General features: G+C 63.6%; 1 protein-coding gene across 1 annotated transcript; it reads right to left on the reverse strand.

Annotated features, from left to right (window-relative positions):
- Positions 1–316: 316 nt before the first annotated feature.
- On the reverse strand, positions 317–18280 carry LOC140902036 (protein jagged-2). Its single transcript, XM_073321646.2, has 13 exons — positions 18199–18280; positions 15490–15792; positions 9298–9361; positions 8257–8511; positions 7958–8018; positions 6541–6671; positions 6021–6140; positions 4946–5059; positions 3988–4101; positions 3160–3206; positions 2024–2200; positions 1496–1598; positions 317–1097 (listed from the first exon to the last, which is right to left on the reverse strand). Exons 1-13 carry the CDS (start codon positions 18253–18255, stop codon positions 784–786), a joined length of 1860 nt encoding a protein of 619 aa, XP_073177747.1. The 5' UTR covers positions 18256–18280; the 3' UTR covers positions 317–783.
- Between the last annotated feature and the right edge of the window lie 9200 nt (positions 18281–27480).

The raw sequence follows: 27480 nt of genomic DNA on the forward strand, positions 1-27480 counted from the left end.
TATCCACGGCCCGTCCCTCTGCAGAAGCTGCTGGCTGGGGACAACCAGTGAGGGCTGAACAGGAGGGATGTGGACACTGGTCCCCCTAGGAACTGGGCTGAGTCCTGCAAACTTGCTTCATGCTGACAATGGGAATGAATTTCAGGGGGAACGGAGACGGTGCCTCTAGAGGGAAAAGGCCCCGCATCCCTTTCCCCACCCCCCTGAGCCAGCCAGTCCCCCTTTGCCCCGGGGACCAGGTTGGAGATGGTGCCCCCTAGAGGGGAAAGGCCCCGCATCCCACCCCGCCACCCCTCCAAGCCTGCCAGTTGCCCACAATATAGCAGTTGCATTTCCCTCGTGCCCACTCCACTTCCACTGTGCAGCTCACTGGCCAAGGCCTTGCAGCCTGGCAGGGAATCCTCACCAGCCAGCCTGTTACCTTGTGCTGGAGCTGCAGATCACTGGCAGGCCAGGCTCCTTCGAGGTGGTGACCCAGCTACCACGGGCATCCGGTTCCCCACCCCTGGCGAGCTTCCACCTGTGTGATGAACTGGGGCAGCCTCAGCTGGCTGGTCTGAATTACCCCCCTCCAAGGGGCACCCCGCTGGGTTGGTGTGGTGGGGCGAGGAGAGTGAATGTGCCCCCCTGGCACAGAGGGGCGGTTAAGGTGCTTTAGCAGAGCTGGGGGGAATCAGGGGGCATGAGGGTCCCCAGGGCAGGGACGAGCCCACCCCGATTCCTTTATACCACGGCATGGGCGGGGGGCAACGTGGGTCCAGCCCGCTCTCCCCCCATGCTGGATCAGAGCTTGGGCTCCAGGCCGGCCGGCACATTGAGTCCATTGAGCTTGGCTCTTTCCAGGTTGGAGATGTCCATCTTGGGGAGGCCGTGGGGCAGGGGCAAGGGCAGCCCCCCCTTGTCCAGGGGCTGGCCATGGTCCCCCCGGGTGGCGTTGTGGATGAGGTGCGGGGCGTTGTTGGCCAGCAGCTCCTGCGGGGGCAGTGCCCGGCCTTTCCGGCGGGTCCACAGCACCAGGAGGGCACAGAGCAGGGCGGCCAGGAGGGGCAACAGCGCCAGGGGCAGCAGGGCATAGAGCAGGGTCTGGCCAGTGGCCTCTGCAGGAAGAGAGAGTGGTGAGCAGGGAGCGCCAGGCTCACGGTGCCAACCGCCCCCTGAATCCCCAGCCCTGGGCCTCTGCCCCATGCCCAGCCTTCCCCCCACCCAGAGATAGCTCCCTGATCCACCCCTCCCTGCCACGGCACCAGCGGGGCTCTGTCGTCTCCTCCCCAACCCACCTGCGCCAGCCTGGAGCTCCCTGCCCCTCTGCCTGGCATGGTGCCCCGCCCTCCTCCCCCTGCCCTGGCACCATTCTCAAAACACCTCCCTGCCCCTCCCGCACCTGTCACGAACCCAGAGCTGCCTCCTCCCGCCCCCGTACCTCCCCCATAGGGGCTGCCAATACGGAACCACCCCCAGGGCAGGTTAAACCCCCGCTTCCCACGCCTGGCCATACCTGTGCAGCCCCCCTCCGGGCAGGAGCACACGTAGCTGCCTGCCCCGCCCAGGCACGAAGCCCCCCTGGGGCAGGGGTTCAGGGAGCAGAGATCCAGCCAGACCTAGGGCACAGGGAGAGCAGAGATAGCAGGGCCCAGCACTGCCTGGCTGGCACCATGCTGCGGGGTGGAGGTGGGCAGGGAGATTGCCAGGCCAGGGGGCCTCTGGTCTGTGCAGCCCCAGTGGGCTGATGCAGTCCCTCCGTTCCCCCCAGGCTGGATTTGGCCCATTGAAACCGTACAGCCTCTGTGGGTCAGGTTCACGGTCCCCATTTTGTAGAGGGGGGAAACTGAGGCACAAACGCGGGTTTGGGGGTGGGAAGTGACTTGCAGAGGGCCACGTGGGGGAACCAGCGGCAGAGCCAGCAATAGAACCCAGGAGTCCTGGCTCCCAGCCCCTCCCCCCTGGCTCTAACCTCTAGCCCCCACTCCCCTCCCATCTCTGACATGGCTCCTGCCTCTCCTCACCAGATCCTGGTGGCTCTTACCTCACAGAAGGGCCCGCTGAGGCCAGGCGGACAGCTACACACCACCCCCTGCCCTGGCATCTCCTGGCACCGGGCTCCGTGCTGGCAGGGGGTGCTGGCGCAGCCCCCCAGCTCCGTCTCGCAGGCCTCGCCCGTGTAGCCAGGGGGGCAGGAGCACACGTGCCCGGTACCCACCGCCTGGGGGGGACAGTGGACAGGGAGGAGGAGCATTGTCATTGGCATAGCAGAGACCAGCTCCCCACGGTGACAAGACCCCACAGCGACATGGAAACGGAGCCCCCCAGGGGCAAGCTGATGGTCACAGTCCACTTGGGCAGGAGGGGGCTGAGGGAGGCGGAAACACCCCGTCCTCAGGGGCTGGGGCGTGGCCAGTTCAGGGCAATGCCCATTCCCATTCCCACCCCCCCCCCCCCAGCAGCAGGGGGACGGGGCACCATGAGTATCCACGGCCATCAGCCTTTGGAGTCCCCCCAAATCCATCCCCTCTCTCCCCAGCCTTTGGGGTCCCCATGTCCACCCCCTTCCCCATCATCATTTGGGGTCCCCCCACTATCCATCCCACCCCCCCACCAGCATTTGGGGTCCCCCCGGTGTCCATCCCCTTCCCACCCCCAGCCTATGGGGTCCATCATATGTCTGTGCCCTCTCTCCCCAGCCTTTGGGGTCCCCCGTGTGTCCATCCTCTTTCCACACCAGCTTCTGGGGTCCCCCCAAATCCATCACTTCTCCCCCAAGCCTTTGGGGTCCCCTGTGAGTCCATCACCTCTCCCCACCAGCCTTTGGGGTCCCCCCAACATCTTTGCCCATCCCCCACCAGCTTTTGGGGTTGCCCCTGTGTCCATGCCCATCCCCCACCAGCCTTTGATGGCCCCCCAGTATCCTTGCCTATTCTTCACCACTGTTTGGGGGCTCCCCATGTCTGTCCCCTCCCTGCAGGGGCTCTGCACATTCTCTGGGGACCCTCCCTTTCCCTGGCCCAGGCTGCAGTGGGAACATCACTGAGCTGCTCTTGGGGTGGGGAGCTAAGCGGGGAGGTGCTGCCTCCAGACTGGGCGAGGAGGGGTGATTCCTGTGGCCGGGGCGGCTCCCCCTGCATCCCTTCCCAGAGCAGCAGAGTCTGAGGGGCGCACACCCACCTGGCACTGCCCCCCATTGCGGCACCGCCCCTGGCAGCCGTCGTCTCCTGCAGGTGGAGAGGAGCCGGGGGTCATGGAGAGACGAGGCAGCGCGGGGGGTATCCTGGGTGGGGAGCAAGCCGAGCACCCCATCTGCCTTGCAGCCCCAGCTCACCTTGGCAGGGGCATCAGCTGCAAGCCATCATGGGGCCCCGGGACCCACCCCCTTGGTCCCCAGGCATCTGGCAGGGCTCTCCCACTGCCGGGGGCGGGGGGTACGGACCAGCCAGCAGCTTTGGGCCGCTACTGGCTAGGGCAGGATTCAAACTGGCAACTCACATGCCCCATCATGGCTCGCAACCAACACCGTACCCTAGTAATGGAACCGATTAGCATCGGCCAGTGGCATTGGCCTGGGAACGAGTGGCCCGATTCTCGGTCAGGCTTAGGCCCCCTCCCATAGCGGAAAGCGGGGGGGAGCAGCCCCTTGGGACCCCCTGAGCCAGTGGGGAGTGGGCGTAAGGGCTCTGATCCCAGCCCCCGGGTGCAGGCTGCTGTGGCTATTCTCTGCCCCCCCAGGACCCATAGGGGGCAGATCGGGAACGTGGCCAGAGCAACCTGCGCTGTGGCTATTCTCACATTCCCGGCCATCGAAGCTCCCTCCTGGTCCGACTCCGCCCCCTCCCAGCCCTGGCCTGGCCCTGCCCCCTCTTGGCCACGGCCGAGTCCCAGCCACCCTCTCCTGGCCAAACCTGGGCTGTGCCCCCCGCCTCACCGGCCCCAGCCCCAGCCCCAGCCCCAGCCCGAGCCCGGCCCCCCACAGCTCTGGCCCACTGGTCGCTCTCTTACTGGTCTCGCAGTTGGGGCCGGCCCAGCCCTCCAGGCAGTCACAGAAGTAGCCCCCGATGAGGTTTTTGCAGCCCTGGGCGTGCACGCAGGGCTCCAGCTCACACTCATTGGCATCTGTGGTCGGGGGGGCTGGGGTCAGGGCAGATCGCGGTCGAGGGTGGGGAGGCTGCTGGCCCCTCATGGGATCAGTGTGGGAAGGTGGGATCAGTGGGAAGAGCCAGACGTGTCCCCCCAGCACCTGCCCCGTCCAGCCCTTGGCTTGGGGATTGGGGATCGTGGGCCCTTGTCCTGCTGGGAACTACCCCGACTCACTCACACCACCCAGTGGGCATTGGCTTGCAATGCCCCCAAGGGTCTGGTGCCCAGCTCAGACTGGCCATTGTGCAGTGAGCAGCCCCGTTTGCCAGCCACGCGGCTCCTCTCCCACCACAGGGATGCTGCTGCTTCCCCTAACTCCCCACCGACCACACATCCTCTGGGCCTCTGTTGCCCTTGGCAGGGTCCGAGCTGGCTGTGGGTTCTTGGATCTGCACAGCTGGGGAGGGCGGGGGGGCACATCCAGTCCTGGGTGCTGTTTGTGGGGGGAGAGTTCACTGCCCCCTGCTGCAGACTCACAGGAAGGGGAGGGGGACAGTACCCACAGCACAAGGGTGTGGGGGGCAGAGGGGAGGTGACTGGGGGGGTGCTGTGTCAGGGCAGGGGGGCAGGAGGGGGGTGCCACGGGGCAGTGTCAGGCTGTGGGGGGCAGGAGGGAAGTGCCACAGGGCAGTGTCAGGGTGTGGGGAGCAGGAGAGGGTGCAATGGGGCAGGGGGCAGTGTCAGGGCATGGGGAGCAGGAGGAAGCTGCCATGGGGCAGTGTAAGGGCATGGGGAGCAGGAGGGAGGTGCCATGGGGCAGCATCAGGGCATGGGGAGCAGGAGGGGGTGTCTGAGCTCGGTGCCCCAGGCTTAGCCTCACCCAGCTGGCAGGTTTTACCGGTCCATTGGGGCAGGCAGCTGCAGCTGAACCCATCCGGGAGGGGGTGGCAGGTTCCGCCGTGGGCGCAGGGCTCCGGCAGACACTCGTCCAGCCCTGCCAGGGGAGGGAGTGATTAGGGAGGGCGGGACCCCAGGCATCCCCGCAGCGAGTGGGCTGGGCTCAGCCAGGCCCACAGGGCCCCCCAGGGCTGGACCGGTGCCCTCCCTCCAGCCATGGCGTCATGCCAAGCGATGCTGCATGTCCGGCTGGGCGGGGGGGACCCTGGGAGCAAGGCCCGGTCCTGAGGCAGGAACCCCTTCCCTCCCAAGGCCGGTCAGGGACAGCCTGGGTCAGGGATCCTGCACCACAGTGCTATGGGGCGACCTGAGCCTTGGGGGGATCCATCCCCAGTGGGGTCAGCCCCGGCCGCCAGGCCCCCAACAGCCTCCTCCACCCTACCCCCACAGCTTCCTTTGCCCCACTTGCGCCCAGTCCCTCTGTCTGATCCCCTGCCCCCCAACTGAGCCCATCGCGTCCCCCTCTCCCCAGCCACTTGACTCCCCACAGAACTCCAGGCCCCCAACAGGAACTCAACCCTTTTCCCCCAGGGAACCCCAAATCCCTAACAGCATCCCTGGCCCCCAGGTCTTTGCCCCTGGCCCCCTGAACTCCCCATCTCTCTTCCCTCATGGCCTATAACAATGCCCCTTTAGCCCCCAGTAGGACCCCCATACCCCCTGGTTCCCTCCTGCTGGTCTCCCTACCATTGTAGCTCCATCCCCCCCAGGCCTCCTTTAAGCCCCCCTCTCCCTCTCTCCTGGTCCTCACCAGGGCCCCCCTAGAATTCCCCCATTCCCAAGAGACCCCCAGACCCCTAACCTTTCCCCTGCAGGCTGCCAGCCACTGCTGCTGGGCCCTAGAGCCTTCATCCCAATTGGGCCCCCAGGGACCAGCTTCCCCCACCCCGTGGGCACCCCAGCACTCACGAGAGCAGCCATGGGGACAGGCGGAGAAGCTGGGGTCCTCCCCAAGCCAGCCCTCTCCCACCCCCGTACAGCGCCCGCTGCCCCCTCACCCCTCTCGCAGTCCCGGCCCCGGAAGCCCGCGGGGCACAGGCATTGGTACTCGTCCGGCTCCACGTTGGTGCAGGTCCCGCCATTCCGGCAGGGCCGGTGGGAGCCACAGTAGTTCAGGTCTGGGGGGAGAAGGGTTCGGCTCAGCTCCAAGCAAACTCCACTGACCCCGGGGCTGCCCTGCTGTCCTTCCAGGGAGAGGGAACCCAGCCAACTCGCCACAGGGGGCGCTGTGGGGAGCGGGGCAGGGGAGCTGGCTGTGGGGGAAGCCCTCGACCACTTCAGTCCTGGCCTCTCCCAGCAGGGGGCGCTGTGGGGAGCGGGGCAGGGGAGCTGGCTGTGGCAGGAGCTCCCGGCTACTCCAGCCCCGGCCTCTCCCAGCGGGGGGCGCTGTGGGGAGCAGGGCAGGGGCACTGGCTGTGGCAGGAGCTCCCGGCTACTCCAGCCCCAGCCTCTCCCAGCGGGGGGCGCTGTGGGGCGGGGGCTGCGGGGCGGGACACACCCAGCCACCCAGCTGCTCACCCTTGTCGCACAGCAGCCCGCCCCAGTTGGTGTCGCAGTCGCACTTCCAGGGCTCGGTGCAGGTCCCGTGCAGGCAGCCGGGGAAGGGGACGCACTCGTCGCAGTTGGAGCCCGTCCAGCCGTAGTGACACCTGGGCAGACAGACCCGGCGTGGGGAGAGATGGGCGCACATCGGGGGCAGCCTGGCACGGAGTCGCCCGCAGCCACAGCCACGGGTGTCTGGTCTGGGGACCCCGGGAACGTCTGCATGGGGGCAGCGGGGGAGGAGGCTGCCTCTGCTCATGACCAACCCCCTTCCCCCCCCACCCAGGTGGGGTGGGCAGGGGGCAGCTGGAGCCCCAAGCGGGCAGCAGAGAGTCAGGCGATGCCATATGGGTGGTTGTTAGGGAGGGTGCTGGGCAGGGAGACGAGGGCAGCTCCCTGAGTGGAGTCTAGTGGTTAAAGGGAGGCGGGGGGCTGGGAGCCAGGACTCCTGGGTTCTATCTCAGCTCTGGGAGGGGTGTGGGGTCTAGTGTAGAGGGGGGCAAACTACGGCCTGCGGGCCACATCTGGCCTGTGGGACCCTCCTGCCTGGCCCCTGAGCTCCTGGCCCGGGAGGCTCGCCTCCCTTGCAGCCTCAGTGTGCTCTGCTCCAGGCAGCGTGGTAAGGGGGCAGGGAGCAGGAGGGGTTGGATAGAGGGCAGGGGAGTTGTGGGGGTGGTCAGGGAGCAGGGGATGGTGGATGGGGCAGGAGTCCTGGGGGAGCCGTCAGGGGGCGAGAAGGTGGGGGGGGGGGTCGGATAGGGGTCGGCCATGCCTGGCTGTTTGGGAAGACACAGCCTCCCCTAACCAGCCCTCCGCACAATTTTGGAAACCTGATGTGGCCCTCAGGCCAAAACGTTTGCCTGCCCCGGTCTAGCGGTTAGAGGAGGGGGGCTGGGAGCCAGGACTCCTGGGTTCTATCCCTGGCTCTGCATAGGGTGGGGCAGGTTTGCCTGGGCTGTTTCCCTGCCCTGCAAAGCCCCCAGGCGTTGCCAGGGAAGGAAAAACGCCCAGAGTCCCCTTCCCTGACCTGCGCTTCCCCCCTCCTGGGCCCAGCCCAGCCGACCGCTCCCTCCCCAAAGGGCAGGAGGCAGCGGGCAGCCCTGGCCGCCGGCACTTCCTCCCATCCTGCCCAGTGGAGAGTCTGCCTGGCAGCAGGGGCAGGCCTGGGTTGGGCAGAGGCTGCAGGAGGCTGGGAGGGGACCCCAGCAGCCTGCCAGGGAAGCCACACAAACAGCACCCCACATCCATCTCCGCTCTCCCTCCAGCTCCATCCCATCCCTGGGGTCCCCCCCCCACTTCCCTAGGGGGCTGAGGTAGGAAGCCAGCGGGGGAGTGGAAGGGGATTATGGAGGGGGCCTGAGGAAGGGGGCAGATGGGGGCCCCTCTCACTCACTTGCATTCTCCAGGCTCCTCGCAGAAGCCATGTAGCTCGTGGCAGCCCTGGTGGCAAACGGCTGTGAGAGAAATGGTGGGGGTGGGGGCATTAGGGGCAGGGAATGCCCCCCGTCACCTCCCCCTTCTTCCATCTGTGGACACCATGCCCCCCTCCCATTCCCCTGGGCACCACGCCCCCCTAAGCGCCCCCTTCTGTTCCACCCCACTTCCCAGCCCCCCCCCCCGCTCCCATTTTCACGTGCCTCCCATCTCCTGCCCTTCCCTGCAGGCACCGGGCCCCCCTGCCCCAGCACGTACCCCGAGTGCACGCCTCTCCCGTCCAGCCGTCCAGGCAGACCTTGCTGCCCGCGGCGTCGCAGCCGTGGTGGCCGAAGAAGTCGTCGCGGGGCCGGCACAGGTGGTTGCAGGCGGGGCCGTAGTAGTGGTGGGCGCAGCGCACCCGCAGCCGGTACTCCAGCGCCGTGCCCCGCCCGTGGTGCCGGAAATCCTGCCAGCCCTCGCCCGGGTTCAGCATCCCCGACCGCGTCACCCGCTCCACCAGGGACCCCCCGCCTGCCGGAGAGGGGAGCCCGTCACTGCCCGGCCTAATGTGCCCTACACCAGCTGCACCCCTCCCGGGGGGGTCCAACATTGGCTGGCTCAGGGGGGTGGGCAATGGGACGTGGGGCCTTTCCTCTCTAGGGGCACCGGCTCCAATCCGGCCCCAGGGTGGGGACGGGCTGGCTCAGGGGGGTGGGCAATGGGACGTGGGGCCTTTCCCCTCTAGGGGCACCGGCTCCAATCCGGCCCCAGGGTGGGGACGGGCTGGCTCAGGGGGGTGGGCAATGGGACGTGGGGCGTTTCCTCTCTAGGGGCACTCGCTCCAATCCGGCCCCAGGGTGGGGGACGGGCTGGCTCAGGGGGGTGGGCAATGGGACATGGGGCCTTTCCCCTCTAGGGGCACTGGCTCCAATCCGGCCCCAGGGTGGGGACGGGCTGGCTCAGGGGGGGTGGGCAATGGGACATGGGGCCTTTCCCCTCTAGGGGCACTGGCTCCAATCCGGCCCCAGGGTGGGGACGGGCTGGCTCAGGGGGGTGGGCAATGGGACATGGGGCCTTTCCCCTCTAGGGGCACTCGCTCCAATCCGGCCCCAGGGTGGGGACGGGCTGGCTCAGGGGGGTGGGCAATGGGACGTGGGGCCTTTCCCCTCTAGGGGCACTGGCTCCAATCCGGCCCCAAGGTGGGGGACTGGCTGGCTCATTGTGGTAGGGAATGGGACATGGGGCCTTTCTCCTCTAGGGGGCGCTGGCTCCAATTTGGCCCTAGGACAGGGGGCTGGCCAACTTGGGGTGCCTCACCCGGGGTGCCGGGGCCAGTGATGTTGTCAGCATCCCAGGCTTCCAGGATCAGTGAGTACGAACGCTGGGGGATCAAAGCACAAGGTTAGAGGGGCCAGGTGTCACTGACCAACCCCCACCCCCCAACTCGTGATCCGATTGCCCCAGGGCTGGGGAAGTAGGCAAGGGGTGAGACTGAGCGGCTCTGCGACCTAACGCCTCCTGTCCCAGGGTCTATGAGCTCTCATGGCTGCGTGGGGATACTTAACCCCACCGCACAGGTGGGGAAACTGAGGCACACAGAGCTGGCATCCTGACTCCCAGCGCCCCCCCCCTCGGCTCTAATCACTAGACCCCATTCAACTCCCAGACCTGGGGATACAACCCAGGAGTCCTGACTCCCAGCCCCACGGCGCTAATCTGCTAGACCCCCACTCTCCCACCCCCAAGCTATGGATAGCGCCCAGGAGTTCTGCCTTCCATTTGCTACGGGGAGGCCATGCCGATCAATTCCTGCCTGCTGTGGGAGGAGACTGATGATCGCTGGGCATTTTCAGAGTTGTACATACTTTGTTGTATGGCAATTGTCTCCTCTCCTCCCAAGAGGTGGCTGCACTGTTACCTAGGTGCCATGCCTGCTGCATGCGGCGTGGGAGCGCAAGGTGCTGCACAAACGGAGGACAGCATGGGAGACAGCCAATAAACCACAGCAATCCACAGGGGATCAGCGTCATCATCCCCATTTCACAGGTGGGGAAACTGAGGCACGGGGCGGGAGGGACATGACTGAGCTCCTCCAGCAGCACAGCTGGGAGCAGAGCCCGGCTCTTTCCAAGCCAAGGGGGGGCTAGCGGATGGAGGTTGTCAAAGCAGGTCCGGTGTCAGGGAGATGTCTCAAAGTTCAGGGCACTGGCGAGGTCCGTCATGGCTCTCCTGTGCCACACCCTGGTGCCAGAGCTTGAGACCAGAGGGGCAGCTTGAAGGTGCCTGGCTGGGGCATGGGCACTGAGGGGAGATGGGCAAAGAGGGGGTCCCCCTTGCCACCTCGCTTTGGTCTGGAGTCACTCCAGAGGCTTCCGCTCAGAGAAATCCCCGGCTGCCTCCTGCAGCTGCCGCTGCCTGAGCCAAAACATTCCTTCTGCCCACGTAACGTTCCAGGTGTGGCCCAAGCCAGGGGGCTCCCTGCCCTCGCCCCTGCCAGTGCCCCCTGGGCCCTGGCGAGGGTGTCAACCAGACGTGCTGCCTCCTTTAGCCGCAGTGACGGAGCCGATTTCCCTTCTCACAGGCACCTGGGCACCGACCCGTCACCCGCTCCCATGGATACTGCATGTTCCCAGCCCAACCCACCCTGCTGCTCCATCTCTGCTTACACTCAGAGGCTGGGGGCGGTGGGGTCCCCCCTCCCCTTGGGGTTCTGTAACACTTGGGGGAAACAACCACACTGGGGACAGAGCTCAGCCGCTGCAAATGTCACTCCAACTAAAGGAGACTCCCTGCGAGCAGTATAGGGGCCGTGACACACGGAGCAGCGGGTTCGATTGAACCCAGGAGAGGGCAGTGGCACACACACACACACGGTCTCCCTGGGATGCCATATCAGAGCAATGGGTCCTTTCAGCCTGGTAGCCCCTCCCCTCACTCTCTGACAGGAGAAAGGTGGGGGCACCATGCTCCCTTCCCCTCACCCACACTCCAGGGACCCCTGGACGGGTCCCCCCACTAACATCCCCTTCTAGCAGCATCCTGGCCCTGTAGCAATCCTGCCTGACTCCCTGGTCAGTGCCCGGTGAGAGGGGGGAGCCCTGTGTGTGTGTGTGGGGGGGGGCTGCAGCAGAGGACCCCCCAGGCTCTGCCCATGCCCAGCAGCCTCGCCCCAGACAGAACTCCCTTATGATTCCAGCCCAGCCTCTTCCACTCTGGAAGGAAAGGGGGCTACCCCATATATGATTGCCCCTCCCCCACCAGCTGCTGCCACCCATCCCCCATGGGGTTCCGCCTCCCCCCACCTCCCCGTGGATGTGGGGAGACCTGGGATGGGAGACCAGTCCTCTCCTGGAGGCTGGCAGGGGCATGATGGGGGCAGGCATGGACCCGGGGGAGCCGCAGGGCTGGGGCAGGGGGAGGAGGTGGCTCCCAGGCCTGAGGGCTGCCTGGGGGGAAGGCAGGGGTCAGGCAGCCCAGCAGGGATCAAGAGCCGCCTCTGCCCTCCCCTGGGTGGCAAGATGCCAACGCAACTGGGTCTGTGCCGCCCAGCATCGGGGAGAGCCACAGGCGGAAGGATACAAATGGGGGGTGGGGGGCAGTGAAAAGCCCCTAGATGAGGAAGGATATGAGCAAGGTGAGTAAAGGGGCCTCTAGAGGTGGAAGGATACAAGGGGGGGAGCGAAGGGTCCCTAGAGGGGGAAGGATATGAGCGAGGGAGGGGGGCAGTGAAGGGGCCCTAGAGGCAGAAGGGTATTAGTGGGGTGGGGGGGAGTGAAGGACCCATAAAGATGGAAGGATACAAGGGAGGGGGGCCAGTGAAGGGGCCCCTAGAGGTGTAAGGATATGAGGTGGGGTGGGTGATATGGTCAACATGTAGGGCCAAAGCAGACACAGTTTGTCCTGGGCCCCTCCCCCAGCTGAGCCCCAGGCATGGCCCCCGCTCTCCCCCCCCGCGTCAATTCTCCAAACACCCCTGCAGCTGAGGCAGCCCCTGCGTCCACTGGCAGAGCAACCCCCCCCAGCAGAGGGGGCACGTGACAGCAGCCAGCAGGGTCCCCACCACCATACCAGATGGGGGCCCAGGAAAGGCTGGAGCAGAGGATGATGGGTAGCTGTAACCCACTGTCCTGTCAGCGCTAAGCTGGGGGCTCCGGCGCTGTGAGCTTCCCCACAGCAGTGCCCTGTCCCTGCCCAACCAGGGACTCTGGTAGTGTGAGTTTGTTTCCAGTGAGTCTCATCTGGCATTTCCCAAGGCACCGCTGCGGGACAGCTCACCGCACCCGAGGCCCCGGTGGGGGCACTGCTGCGGGGAAACTCGCCACACATACTCCCCTAGCCCAGCCTATAACAGCTGGCACATCCGCGCCCTTGCTGGCTGGTTCAAGGGCACAGGATGGGTGCAGGGTAAGTGTCTTCCTTGTAATTAGGGAAGTTATTTAATTAAGTTATTTACCTTCTGCTTCCCCCCTGGGTGTGGGTGTGGGATGGGGGCGGGGCCGCAGTCCCAGGCAGCGTCTGGTACACAGGCCCCATGGGCTAGGTGTGACGGGCTGCACTTCCCACTACTGGCATCTGCCAGAAACCCTGTTCCATGCAGGGCCGGACCTGCCTGGCGCTGCAGAGGGCCCTGGGCTCCAGCCCCACCCAGGGTCCATCAGCAGCCCCCGCCACAGTGGGGTGGCTCAGAGGGTGGGAGTGGGGTACGGAGTAGAATGATGCCCCCCACCACGGGGCGCGGGCAACCTTGGCCTATCTCACACGTGTGTGCACTGACTTGCGTGTGCTCACAGGCTGGCCCTGCGCGGGCTGCACTGAGCAGTCGCAAAGGGACACTGTCCTACGGTGAGGTAGCAGTTACTGCTATAAAGGCAATCTCCAGCCGGATGCTAGGGGGCGCTGTCCTTCACTGGGCCCCGCCCCATTTCCCAGCACCTCAGCAGGATGCTAGGGGGCACCGTCCCCCTGCACCTGGCCCTGCCCCATTACCCAGCACCTCAGTCGGGCGCTAGGGAGCGCTGTCCCCCGTCACCTGGCCACACCCCATATCCCAGCACCTCAGCAGGGCACTAGGGGGCACTGTTCCTCACCTGGCCCCGCCCCATTTCCCAGCACTTTAGCAGGACACTAGGGGGCGCTGTCCCCCTCACCTGGCCCTGCCCCATTTCTCAGCACCCCAGCAGGGCACTAGGGGGCGCTGTCCCCCCCACCTGGCCTCACCCCATGTCCCAGCACCTCAGCAGGGCACTAGGGGGCGCTGTGCTTCTAGGCCCCATCTCCGGTTCTTCCCCGCGGCCCCCTCCAGCCCATCCCCCCATCTCAGCCCGTGACTCAGTGCTGGGGCCCATGGCATGAGGCCCCTGGGCACAGCCGGCAGCCAGTATCTCGGGCACGCTCTAAGGGAGGTTGGGGCTGCCCTGCTGATGAAGGGCCCCGGGCCCCGGGCCCCGCGCTGAGCAGCAGCCATGGCCAGGTAGACAGCGGCGAACTCAAACCTGTGCCGGGGGCTGGAACCTGGGGCGCAGCTAGGGCTGGGTGCTGGAAATGGGATTGCAGCAGAGGGCTCTTGGGGGGGGTACAAGGAGCAGGGCAGGAGTGCAGGCGGCGTGGGGGGATCTCCTGGCTACTGCAGTCCCAGACTCTCCCAGCAGGGGGCACTGTGGGAAGCAGGCCAGGAGCTGGCTGTGCGGGATGGCGCGTGAGCCCAGGACCTGGTCCTGGCGCGCTGAGATCCGCAAGCAGCGTTGGATCCTGGCCCTGGGAAAGGTCACGCAGGGCGGGCTGCTGACCCCTGGGGCCGAAGCCTGGCCAAGGCTCCAGGAAGCCCCATGCCACCAGGGCGGGTCACGGGCCCCCAGCGTCCCTCGGCCGGAGGTGCCTGGGCCAAATGAGTGGGCAGAATGAGCCTCTCTGCATACAGATCAGCTGGGCCTTTTGTGTGCATTCATCTCTGCCCGGCCCTCTGCCCACAGCTTCACCGAGCGCATCGGAGAGAGCCGGATGGAGATACCAACTCTGGGGGCGGGGGGAGTGGGGTCCAGTGGTTAGAACGGGGGCGAGGGGGGCAGAAGCCAGGACTCCTGGGTTCTGTTGCCAGGTTTGCAAGTACAAGATGGTGCCAGAAGCTCTCTTAGCCCAGTGCAAGGAGGATGCAGAGAGCTGGGGGCGGTTATGAGGGGAGGCCCAAAGCAAGGGCAGCAGGGAACCCCCCCCAGCTTCCACAGAGAAGGGGTGAGGGCAGGGAACGCACAAGCAGAGAGATCGATCCAGCCCCTGTGAAGGGGTCCAGCTTCTCGTGGGCTAGGGAATGGGCAGTGGGCTGGGAGCCCTGGGTTCTGAGCCACTGCCCCATCGTGCCTCAGTTTCCTCTCCCCACTCTTTGTGTTTTCAGACTGCGAGCTGTTCAAGGCAGGGACTGTCTCGTGCTCTGTGCCTGTGCTGGGGGCTGCCGTGCGACGCCTGACAACGCTGCCCGATGGAAGTGGCTTTGGAATGGAAGTGGGAGAGTGAAGGGCCGGGATGCCGGAGCTGGCCGGAGCCCAGGATCGATAAATCACGGAGCAGGCGGGGCCACCCACTAATTCATAGAGATGGAGAGAGATTTAGCATCTGCCACAGTCTCCTGGGGATCCGGGCGAGACGAGAGACCAGACACACCACTGTCCGCAGCTCCACCCCACTGGGGGCCTCCTCGCACCATTGCCTGAGAGCTGAGCTACATGGCCCAGCAGTCCTGACTCCCAGCCCGCCCTGCTCTAACCACTAGACCCCACTTCCCTCCCAGAGCTGGGATAGAACCCAGGAGTCCTGGCTCCCAGCATCCCCCACCCTAACCACTAGACCCAATTCCCTTCCAAGGCTGGGGTAGAACCCAGGAGTCCAGGCGCCCAGCCTGTTGCTCTAACCACTCAACCCCACTCCCCTCTCCACATCTGTTGCTCACAGCTGTGATGACAGTTCAAGAAGCACGTTCTGGGAGTCCTGGGCGGCTTACAGCAAGGATCACTCTCCCAGCCCATCCTTGCTCTTAATGAAGCCTCTGGAGGGGACCCCAGGCCGAGGCGTGATGGGTGGATTGGGGCTGGCAGGGTGGATGGCCCCATCTCCCAGGGGCTCAGCGAAGGATGCTGGCAGCATCCCCAAGTGGAGAGCTTGGGAGAACCCCAGGGCCTGTCTGCACCCAGCAGCCTGGATAAACCCCGCCCTTGCACACCCCGGCCAGATAAACCCCGCCCCTTGCACACCCCGGCCAGATAAACCCTTCACCCTTGCACACCCACGCCAGATAAACCCTTCACCCTTGCACACCCAGGCCAGATAAGCCCCTCCCCTTGCACACCCCGGCCAGATAAACCCCGCCCCTTGCACACCCACACCAGATAAACCCTTCACCCTTGCACACCCAGGCCAGATAAGCCCTGCCCCTTGCACACCCAGCTCAGCCCAGAGCTGCTGCTGCCTAGGCTGACACCGCAGCCCCCGCCCCCAGTGGAAGAGCTCAGGGGCCCTTACCGGCCAGGCGAACTGGAACGGCATGGTGATCCTGCCTGCATGCTCTGCGCCCTTCCTGGGCTTGGCCGCGAAGGTGTTGCCCCCCAGCACGGGGGTGGCGCCGGCCCCCAGCACGCAGGGCCCCCCAGGGAGGACACGCAGCTGGTACTCCTTCAGGCAGGCCCGGAAGTAGGTCCGACACTGCTCCCCAGCAGGACATGGTGGCTTTGCCCCGCCCCGGCAGCAGTGCCCGTCTGCCAGCACCCCCTGCTCGTTGTGCAGCAGCCGGATCTGCAGCTCGAAGGTGCCAGCCGCTTCGGGGACCTGGAAGTGGAGAGGAGCAGGTTAGAGTGGGTCAGAGTCCCCCCCACCTCCGCATCTCACCTCCTGGTCACTGTGAGTGCAGAACCCCCCTGCTCTGAAAGCCCAGCTCTTCCCATTGTGCTGCAGGCACGAAGGGAGAATCCCTCGCCAGCTCTTAGCAGTAGAGGGCCCATGACACACACAGCGGTGCTGATTCCATCCAGCAGGGGGCAGCGGCATGTGCACGCTCTTTGCAATAGCAGAAGCAGCCCCTCGCCCGTTGCCAGCCCCAGCTGTCGTCCAAGGTGAATAAAGCCTGTGATGTGGGGGTTCGCGATGATCTCGGACCTCCAAGCAAGCAGTGGGCTGGGGCGAACTCCCGCTGGGCATCACTACGAGGGATTGATTGGGGCCTGGGAACTGGACCCAGCTCAGGGAATTCAGAGAGATGGCTGCCAACTTCTCTCCCGGACCTGGCTTCACCCCACAGTTCTGGGGCTTTCCAACGGCTCCATGGGGATGCAGCCACCTCTAGGGTGGAGGGCAGTATCCAGGCAGCGTGTAACGCTGTGGGGAACACCGACCCTGACACCCAGGCAGCTCATGCAGTCCCTAAGCCCTGAGCCCACCCCACAGAGCCCCCTTTCCTCAAGGGCTGGGGTGTGGGTCGAGGCATTCTGCACCTGCTGCTGTGCCCCTCATGTCAGCCCCTCCAGCTCTGATCCCAGCAAGCCCAGAGCTGAGCGCAAGGAAAAGGGGGCAGCAGGGGGAGGGGGGCAGGGAATATTCTCACCCCACCAGATCTTGCCCCGCCCCAGGGCACCAGGGCCCCACCACATCGCTGCAGGAAGGAAAACAACCTCCTAGGGAACTGCAGGGCGTTGCTGGTGGTTTACAAGCCTGGCTTCACCTCCACTCTCCTTTCCTCTGAGGGAGGGGTGCCTGGGCCTTTGATGGAGTCTCAGCAGCTGCCCCCCTGGGTGTCCCCCATCCCCTTGCAGACCCACCTGGCCCCCTGGCAGGTCCCCAGCCTGTGCTGATGCCGGGGCTCAAACCCTGATCTCCCAGGGAGATTGGTTCGGAGGAAGGGGGGAATTGGGACCGGGGACCATTTCTGGCTCAGGGCAGGGAGACGCCAAACCCAAGATCCAGTGGGCCCCGCCCCTTCAGCTCAGCCTGCAAGCCCACCCCGAGGAAACAGGATCCACCGTTAGATGGAGTAGCAGGCCCAAGGCAGCAAACATACTGAGATCCTCGCCCCATGCTAAGGTGCAGTTGTCTCTGGCGTGGGGTGCAACAGCTGTTTATACAGGGATCCCTCACCCAGCACTGAGATGCAGCCACCTCTGGGGTGGGGCGCAGCCACTGTTTAACAACACGGGACTGCCAAGAAGACGCCTCCAGCCAGCTGAGCCCGCAGCGGGAACGGGGGCAAGTCGGATGGAATCACCGTCAGCGGATTTAGCCAGCGGGACGCCTGGGGTCACATTTGCGACAGGCCGGGCGCTCCAGTCGCTATGACCCTGGTCGAGCGTCTCACTTGAAAGCCAGCAGCACCCTCCAGGACCACGGCACCCGCTAGCACCCTGCGGGGCTCTGCACTGACCCGGAGGGGAGAGCGCCCCTTCCTGAGCCCCCGGCCTGGCTCCCTGCAGCCCCCTGTGTTTCCTCAGAGGTCTCCCATCCGAGCACCGAGCCAGCCCAGGCGTGGCAGACGGGTGCCGGCTGGAATGTGCCAGAATGTGCCGGGCAGGGCTCAGACCCATGGGCAAGGAGCGGCCTGGACACGGAGGTGCTTGCCCAGCCCCCCCCCTGTTCCCCCCCCCCCCCCGCTCTCAGCAGAAACAAGAATTCAGGGGGCCCCTTTCCCCAGCACCAAATTCCCTTCAGTGTCTCGAGGGCGAGGCAGGGCCCAGGTGCCCCACAGAGGGCTGGGCCCACTGGGCAGACAGGCTGGTGCGGGATGGGTGTGAACGGACCGAAGGGGAGCGGGGAGGGAGGGGCTCTGACCCATTGGATGGGCTCTCACCAGCCGGGGTTCCCAGCGTTTCCCCTCACCTCAACTTTAAATCCTACCACTGCAACTTATGCCACACCCCATCAGGGGGACGGGGGGTCAGGGCTACGGGGGGTGGGGGGACCCACGCCTGGAGGCCACCCATTGGGGTGCCTGCCCGGGCCAGCGACCCCCTTGCTCCTTGCCAATTCCAAGCACCCCATGGGCAGGGGCGCGGCCTTCCCAGGGACCCCTGCTGTGCTGTGGGGGATGTGGGCTCCCCCTGCCAGGGGGACCAGCCCCCCCAGGGTCCCCCTGGCCCCCCCCCAAGCCAGGGAAGGGCTGCCCCATGGACCCAGGCTTCCGGAGAGTGGCAAGTTCCCAGACAAAGGGCAACCCAGGGCGGGGGGGGGTCTGGGGGGGGGACTCACCTGGGGCCACATCTGAAGCAAGAGGAGGCAGAGAACCCAGCCGCTTCCCGGCCTCATTGTCTCTGGCTGGCCGCCTCCCGGCGCGCTGGCTCCCCCGCCACACCTGCCCCCCCGGCCGGCCCCCCCGCCGCCGCCCGCCCCCCCAGGACAGGGGCGTCCCAAGCGCGCTGCTTGCGGGGCATATAGAGGCCGGAGCCACCCCAGGCACTGGCTGCCTCCCCAGCCCGGTCCCCGCGGCGCTGAGCGGCTCCCAGCCGGGTGCGTTCGCCGGGAGCCGCCTGACATCATGCAGGATGGGGTGGGGCCAGCCCCGCACCCGGCCAAGTCATTAAGAACTTTCCCTGCTAATGAAAGGAGGAAGCTGGTTTCCTCCCCCCGGCCCCCGGCCCCCGGCCCCCCCGCCCACGGCCTTCGCTGGCAGGAGCAGGCCGGGGGGGGGGGGGGGATAAGGGGTTCTTGGGGAAACTGTAGGATCCATCCATCCCCCCCTGCACACACACACATGGGTCCATCTTTCCATGTATCTATCCATCCATCCATCCCCTCTACGAATCCATCCATCCCCTCTATGCATCGGTCCATCCATCCGTGCACCCATCTCCCCCTCCCCGCATCAGTCCATCCATCCATCCCCACTATGCATCCATCCATCCATCCATCCATCCATCCATCCATCCATCCATCCCCGCTATGCATCAGTCCATCCATCCATCCATCCCCCACCGCGCATCCACCTATCTCCCCCCCGCATCAGTCCATCCATCCATCCCCACTATCCATCCATCCATCCATCCATCCATCCATCCATCCATCCATCCCCCCCTGCATCAGTCCATCCATCCATCCCCACTATGCATCGGTCCATCCATCCATCCATCCATCCATCCATCCCCCCCCCACATCGGTCCATCCATCCATCCCCACTATGCATCCATCCATCCATCCATCCATCCATCCATCCATCCATCCATCCATCCATCCATCCATCCCCCCCTGCATCAGTCCATCCATCCATCCCTGCTATGCATCGGTCCATCCATCCATCCATCCATCCCCCACCACGCATCCACCTATCTCCCCCCCCCCGCATCAGTCCATCCATCCATCCCCTCTATGCATCCATCCATCCCCACTATCCATCCATCCATCCATCCCCCCCCACACACATCGGTCCATCTATCCATCCATCCATCCCCCGCCACGCATCCACCCACCTTCCCCCCCCCCCCGCATCGGTCCATCCATCTATCCCCTCTATGCATCCATCCATCCATCCATCCATCCCCGCTATGCATTGGTCCATCCATCCATCCACCTATCCCCCCCCCCCGCATTGGTCAATCCATCTATCCCCTCTACTCATCCATCCATCCATCCATCCATCCATTCCCCCTACACATCCATCCATACCCGCTATCCATCCATCCATCCATCCATCCATCCATCCATCCATCCATCCATCCATCCATCCCCCCCCACACACATCGGTCCATCTATCCATGCATCTGTCCATCCATCCATCCATCCCCCCTACACATCCATCCATCCCCCCATGTACCCATCCATCCCCCCCCCATGCATCGGTGCATCCATCCATCCCCCCTATGCATCGGTCCATCCCCCCTTATGCATTGGTCCATCCATCCCCCCATCACATCCATCCATCCCTCACCACTACGCATTGGTCCATTCATCTATCCCCCATATGCATCAGTCCATCCCCCCTGTGCATCAGTCCTTCCATCTCCCCCAATACGCATCGGTCCATCCATCCCCCTTATGCACTGGTCCATCCATCTATCCCCCCTATGCATCAGTCCATCCATCCCCCATATGCACCGGTCCATCCATCCACCCCGCATATGCATTGGTCCATCTATCCATCCATACACACCCCCTCCCACACACATCAGTCCATCCTTCCATCACCCCTCCTACCCCCATCCATCCATCCATCTCCCATAGGCATCAGGAGTCTTCTTCACTTCCTGTCCTAAACTGTAATGCGGGGGAAGAGGTGACTGTTTTAACGCCGGTTGAGCAATCTTGGTCTAAACAGCTGCCCTCTCTCTGCCCAAAGAAATGAGGACAATGGGTGTGTGATTGAAGAATAAATAGCTGCCACATCCACCCCAGAGTTGGCTGCATCTCAGTGCAGGGTGAGGGATCTCTGTGTAAACAGCTGCTGCACCCCACCTCAGAGGTGGCTGCATCTCAGTGCTGGGTAAGGGATCTCTCTGGGTCACGGGTTAGGTGTTTTGGGATCCTCCAGGATCACTCGTGCGGCACACACAGTAAAGTTACAGCCAAGTGCCACCCCTAAGCGCACTTAGAACAGCAGGGCCAGAGAGACGCCCTGGGTGACCCTCGCCTGCCCGGACTGGGAACTACAGAGCCTGAGAAAAACGTAGGGTTGGTCAGTGCCCAGCTCTGGCTCTGCGAGCTTCCCCGAGCAGTGTCCTGTCAGTGCCCAGCTGGGAACTCTAATGCTGTGAGTTTCCCCAGGGCAACGCTCTCTTAGTGGCCAATGGAGACCCAGGTGCTGTGAACTTCCCCGCAACAGTGCCCGGCCAGGGAATCCGGGATGGAGAGCTTGAACTGCGGCAGCTGGTGCTCCTGGCCAGTAGGATTGTATTCCCAGCCCCTCCCCCTCCCCTACAGCCATCCCCGCCCCCTTCTGCGCCTTCCCAGCCCCTCGGGAAGGATTTCACAGCTCAGCATCTGTGCCCCCCTCCCCCCGACAACAGCTTGCCCCGGCCTCACGCAGCCAATTCCCTGATGCATCCCCCAGCGCCCTGCACAGACAGAGCTGTGTGCTGGCTCCCCCTGCTGGCCATGTGTGGCATGGCCCACGCCAGAGCAGACTCCCCACGCCTGCCCTAGAGGGGAAAGGCCCCGTGTCCCATTCTCCCCCCTCCCCCAGAGCCAGCCTGTCCCCCACCCTGGGCCGGATCAGAGCCGGAGCCCCCTAGAGGGGAAAGGCCCCACATCCCATTGCCTGCCAGCCAGTCCCCCGCCCTAAAACCGAGCTGGCAGCCCTAGAGGGGAAAGGCCCCATATCCCATTCCCCACCAGCCAGTCCCCCGCCCTGGGGCCAGATCGGAGCTGGCACCCCTAGAAGGGAAAGGCCCTGTGTCCCATTCCCTGCCCCCACCCCCACCTCTACCCCCAAGCCAGCGAATCCCACACCCCGGCAACTTTCTAGTAGCGTTCCCCAGTCTGAATGCCACTCACAGCCCCTGACCCTGCTGTTATGGTGTTACTGACATCGCCATGGAGCTCTTGTTGCTGGGCTCCTGCTGGGTTCCCCTTCCTACAATGCAACGCCTCGCAGTAGGACATTACCCAAAATCCCCTGCTTTCAGCATTGGCACTGGGCAGTATGACTGGATGCCCCAGAATTCACTGGGGTGACCGTGGCAGTGGGCCCCTGTGATGCAGAGCCCATGGGAGCCAACTGGCAACTCAGACCTGACAAACTCACTAAACCTAATACACAGCTTTCACGGTATTCATGCACACGGGGTAGCAAGTGGGTCTCAGCTGGAAGCCGGTAGCTCACCCACGCTCATAGTTAGGGCCCTACCAAGTTCCTGGCCATGAAAAATGCATCACGGATCATGAAATCTGGCCTTTTGTATGCTTTTATCCAATTACAACACTGGGAGATTTCAGATTGAAATAGCTGAAATCATGAAATTTACGATTTTAAAAATCTGATGACTGTGAAATTGACCAAAATGGACTGTGAATTTGATAGGACCCCTGCTCATAGTCATTGTAAGATGTGTGTACGGGTGATATTTAAGGAGTAATGTAACTGTATGGGAAATTATGCCCTGGGAATGAAAGTGTGTTACCAGGGGATCATAGGTCTCGGGTATGGCCCAGGCGAGCGGGAGGGAATTGTCTGCCCCCTCGCTGGCTAGCTTGTTACAGAATGAATTGCTCGACTGTCCACCATTGCAACAGCCCAGAAAAGTTACGGAAAAGCATCAAAGACAGACTATGAACATGGCAACCGCTTGAAAGTGAAAAGGAAGGAAAGGACAGGGAGGGGATTGCTCCAGCTGAATAAAGACGAAAGAGACCAGGTCGGGGGAGGCAATATCTTTTACTGGCCCAACCTCTGGCGGTGAGAGGGACCAGCTTTCATGCTTTTCTCCAGGGCTGGGAAAAGAGGCTCGGGGTGGCACAGCCGAATAACGGGCGGAACCGATTGTTTAACGTAAGCAGTTAACATGTGTTGCAAGGGACCATGCCAGGGGAAAGGGGCAGTTAACACTTCACCAATCGTAGGACAAAGGGGGGTTAGTAGGTTATCGACTGTTGTTATGAGCCACAGACCCACTCCATGATTTCTGGTGTCCAAAAAGCTGGTCCAATCAAAGTGATTCCCTCCCCCAACTAACTTCTCTAATACCCTAGGACCAACAGGGCTACAAAGCACCCGGCAAACACAAACAATAAAGACGAGAGACTGATCCCGTACAGTGCAGGGTGGAGGGACCTGAAAGACAAGGTCCTGGCTCCTGGGGGCCAGCAAACGCTGTGAAAGACTGAACGTTGGGGTGAGAATTGGGGGTGACTTTAGTGCCGGGAAAGGGAACTAGTGCTAAGTGTCGGCCCTAATTCACCCTTCACGCTTTTGCTTTGTATCTCACCGTTTATTCCCATCACACACTGGTGTTCCTGGCTGGATCTCTAGTCGGCCTGAAAAGAAATGTCCTTATGGGATTGACCTCAAGCACCGTGCGTGATGCAGGAGCGGTGGGCTAGGGTGGCACTGGTTACTGGGGAACATGGCTCCTTTGGGACCAGGAGCTGCGCTTTCTGTGGGGATCCCGTGATCAGGGGCTGGGTACCCCAGGGGGATGCTTGGAAGGGATTCAGGGGCTGGGGGAGGGCATCTATTGTCAACTGGCTGGGCAAAGGCAGGCCTGGTGGAGCCCCCTAACATATCAGGTCTCAAACAACCTTTTGTCAGCGCATAGGGCTTGATCAACTCTCCCATCAACCCGTTTGTCTCTCTAGGGAAAGGCCGACCTTGTGGTTCAGCTGCTGGAGGGATGTTGGACACCTGGGACATAGGTTCAGCTCTGCTCGTGCCTGTGGGTGAGTCATGTCCCCGCTCGGTGCCTTGGTTTCCCCCTCCCACCCTTTGCCTGTCGACGCTCCTTGGGGCAGGGACTGTCTCTCACTCTGCTGGCTGACTTTGCTACAAAGCAAATTATTTATTATTGATGGCAACTCAAGGGGCAGATGGGGCCGGAGTGGCAAACTTTGACCCTAGTTTCCCACCTCCCTCGTTGCCCCTGTGTGGCTGAGATCAAAGTCTGGCTTTGAGCCAGCTTCTCCTTAGGTGCGTCTGGGCCCAGCCCTGGGTAGAGAGTTCAGGATTGTGGCCCCCCTCAGGATGGTTTGTGGTAGGTGACGCGAGGGAGCTGAGGGAGACCCAACAAACTTGTGAGGTGGGGGAACAGTCAGACTCCGCCCCTCCGCACTCCATCAGATGGGAACCAGATCGGACGTCAGTTTCACCAGCACAAAATTGACTTGGAAAGAAATGTCCATTCCCCAGAGCAAGGGGGAGCATTCTCAGGGGAGCTTTGTCTCCCCTGCAGCGGGGTCCCCCTGATCTCCCCCTAATTTTAACTCCTGCATCCCCCTCCCCCCACACAGCCCCCCCCACCTGTTTATTTAATGGCAATGTAAACAGAAGCCCTTGGCCCCCTTCCCTAGCCCAACAATGGGATAAAGCCTCTTTGTGTTTGCTAACTCCGGGGCGGGGGGCTGTGTCCCATGGGTGGGAGCGGTCCCGAAAGGACAGGAGGAGAGAAGAGAAAAGAACAGCCAAGGTCATGGCTTTCCCAAGAGGCTGGGTCATGCAGGGCTGAGCAAACTGAAAAGGGCTCATTGCTGGCAAGCCGGGCCGGCTGCTTGGGGTTAACCCTTGCCTCGCGGGACACCTGCCTGGGCTAGGGAGAGCCATGAGGCAGATCAGGCCCCGCTGGCAAGCTGGGTGGGGATCGGGCCCTGCTGCGCTCAGGGCTGTACAGAGGTAGCCACAGGTCTGGGGAGGGGCTCTCGCTGCCAAAGGATACAGAGGAGACGGCTGTGCTCTTAGCCAACCTCTGCCGCCCCCCCCCCTCCCCACAGCACGACCCCCCCGCTAGGCTAGAAATCCAGCAGCTGAAATGATCCACCCTGCCTGGTGAATCATCTACATTAGTGTCTGAGCCAGGGACAGATCCCAGGCAGGCCTTTCCTCTAACCGCTAGGCCCCACTCTCCTCCCAGACCTAGGCTGGAACCCAGGCGTCTTGACTTCCGGTGCCCCCAGCTCTAGCCCCCGGACACGCTGCCTCCCTGCTGTATGATGGAGCAGGCCATTTCCAGCTCGAATTCCCCTGGGACAGACACAGACTGCCCCCCTCTGTGCCCCCAGCGCCAGCCTTCTGCCTCAGCACCCCGCCCAGGGCTACCCGTGCCTTGGGGGTGGCCTCTCCCCTCCCTGGTATTGTGGTGCTGGATGCAGTCACTGCCCCCTGCCAGGCACCTTGATATGCTGTCAAAATGCGACTGGCGCTGCCTTTAAATCTCTTACTGGCCCCCAGCCATCCCCCTTACCAGCCCTGCTCCGTGCCCTGCAGGGCACGTGCATGGCAGAGCAGCAAGGCAGTGAGAGTAGGGCAGATGCGGAGTCATGCCCATTAACCCTGGTGTAAATGGGAGGAGAACCTGGCCGAGCTGAGTGACCACAGCTGTAATATTAGCATGAGATCAGCGCGTTATTAGGATTATTTGTGTTGGTGCATATGGGATTCAACAGAGCTTGGAGATGGAAACACATCGTGCCGGGCGCTGCCCAGACACACAGTGACCGAGATCAGGGCCCTGTCCCTGCACAGACACATGAGGACCGAGATGAGGGTCCCGTCGCGCCGGGCGCTGTACAGACGCAAAGTGAGAACCAAGAGACAGTTCCTGCCCCAAAGTCTGTCTGGACAGACAGAAAGCAGGAAGAAAACTAAGGCCTAGAGAAGGGAAGGAACGTGCCCTAGGCCACCCAGCGGGTCAGCTGGGCAGCGCAGAAAGGAACCCAGCAGTCCTCATTGCCAGTCCAGTGATCTGCCCACTACACCACACCCTTCTGCCCCCTAATTCTGCCACCCCTTTCCTACAAACCCATGGGGCTCCCCACCTTAGGGCTCATCTGGGTGTATTTCTCTCCCTTCCCCTGTCTGGGTCCTATTTCTGTTCATCATCCTTCCTCCTTTCTCTCCCACTCAGCACTCGCCCCCGTCCATCTCTCCAGCTCCCCCATTCATCTTGCTCTCTGAGACCCATCCCCTTTTCCGGGATTGGTCTTCAGCCTGTGACTCCCCTCAGCCCCCGCCAGTCCTTTAACCCCCAACGGGTTAACATGCAGGATGGCCCCCCCTTAGTGAGCTGGCTGGGCCAGATAGTTCTGCCAGAGAGTTCCTGCGGGTGCTGTTTCCCACTTCGGCCAGCAGGGGGCGGTGAGCTCCAGCATATGACAAGGGCCTCTGCTCACAGGAGAGCCTGGTGTCAGCCAGGTACCTGTCCCTGGGGTGCTCTGTGCTCCAAGGGCCACCCCGCCAGGGGCAGGGCTGCACAGGGCCATAAGGGGAGGGAGAGACAACAGAGAGGCCGAATGATGTTTAATCGCCATCAGCTAGCGTCAAGGAGGACCCACTGGCGTGGGGCGCAAATCAGAGTCCGTTGTTTCTGCCGGAGCCGCTGCTTAGGGCTGTACTGTAATCCAGGGGCTCTCAGTCTTCCCAGACGACCGTACCCCTTTCAGGCGTCTGACCTGGCTGGCCTACCCCCCGCCTTTCACCTCGCTTAAAAACGACTTGCTGACAAAATCAGACCTAAAAATACAAGAGCGTCCCAGCCACACGAGTACGGACCGGTCGTCGGCTTTCTCATTTTTACCATCTAATTATGAAATAAATCAGTCGGAATGTAAATTCTGTACTCAGGGGTGGCAGGTTTGTAGACGTTTTGGTGGTGCCCAGAACCTGCCCCCCCCAACTCCACCCCTCACCTGCCTAAGGCTCTGGGAGGGAGTTTGGGTGGGGGGAGGAAGTCTGGGGTGTAGGCGCTGGGCTAGGGCAGGGGATTGGGGTGCAAGAGGTGTGCAGGCTCTGGGAGGGAGTTTGGGTGCAAAAGGGGTGAGAGGTTGGGCTCTGGGAGGGAGTATGGGGGGGGGGTCTGGGGTGCAGGCTCTGGGATCGAGTTTGGGTGATGGGTGCAGGCTCTGGGCTGGGGCAGGGGGTGGGAGTGGAGGAGGGTGTGAGGGGTGCAGGCTCTGGGATGGAGTTTGGGGATGGGAGGGGAGCTCAGGGATGAGGGATTTGGGGTGTGGCTGGGGATGAGGGGTTTGGGGTGTGGGAGGGGGCTCAGGGCTAGGGCAGAGGGTTGGGGTGAGGGCTGGGGGGTGGGGCTGGGGGGTTCATGATACAGGAGTGAGCTCAGGGCTGGGACAGAGGGTTAGGGTGCGGGGTGGGGAGTGAGGGCTCTGGCTGGGGCTGGGGATGAGGGGTTTAAGGTGTTGGAGAGGCTCAGGATGAGGGCAGAGGGTTGGAGTGAGGGCTCTGACTGGGGATGCAGGCTCTGGGGTGGGGCAGGGCTGGGGATGAGGGGTTTAGGGTGTTGGAGAGGCTCAGGGCTAGGGCAGAGGATTGGGGTGCGGGGGGAGTGAGGGCTCTGGCTGGGGGTGTGGGCTCTGGGGTGGGACAGGGCTGGGGATGAGGGGTTTAGGGTGTTGGAGAGGCTCAGGGCTAGGGCAGAGGATTGGGGTGCGGGGGGAGTGAGGGCTCTGACTGGGGATGCAGGCTCTGGGGTGGGGCAGGGCTGGGGATGAGGGGTTTAGGGTGTTGGAGAGGCTCAGGGCTAGGGCAGAGGATTGGGGTGCGGGGGGAGTGAGGGCTCTGGCTGGGGGTGTGGGCTCTGGGGTGGGACAGGGCTGGGGATGAGGGGTTTAGGGTGTTGGAGAGGCTCAGGGCTAGGGCAGAGGATTGGGGTGCGGGGGGAGTGAGGGCTCTGACTGGGGATGCAGGCTCTGGGGTGGGGCAGGGCTGGGGATGAGGAGTTTGGGGTGTTGGAGAGGCTCAGGGCTAGGGCAGAGGATTGGGGTGCGGGGGGAGTGAGGGCTCTGGCTGGGGGTGTGGGCTCGGGGGTAGGGCAGGGCTGAGGATGAGTTTGGGGTGCAGGCAGGCTGCCCCGGGGCTGGGGCCAGAGAGCAGGACTCCCC

Source organism: Lepidochelys kempii, chromosome 23 (genome assembly GCF_965140285.1).
Source record: "Lepidochelys kempii isolate rLepKem1 chromosome 23, rLepKem1.hap1, whole genome shotgun sequence".
In the NCBI taxonomy this organism is placed as follows: domain Eukaryota; kingdom Metazoa; phylum Chordata; order Testudines; family Cheloniidae; genus Lepidochelys; species Lepidochelys kempii.

Coding starts and splice junctions, on each gene's coding strand:
- LOC140902036 (XM_073321646.2), bottom strand. CDS start 18,255: ATGAGGCCGGGAAGCGGCTGGGTTCTCTGCCTCCTCTTGCTTCAGATG. Junction 6,672..7,957: donor GAGGAGCCTGGAGAATGCAA/GTGAGTGAGAGG, acceptor CTGTCTGCCCAG/GTGTCACTACGGCTGGACGG. Junction 1,599..2,023: donor TCAGCGGGCCCTTCTGTGAG/GTAAGAGCCACC, acceptor CCTGTGCCCTAG/GTCTGGCTGGATCTCTGCTC.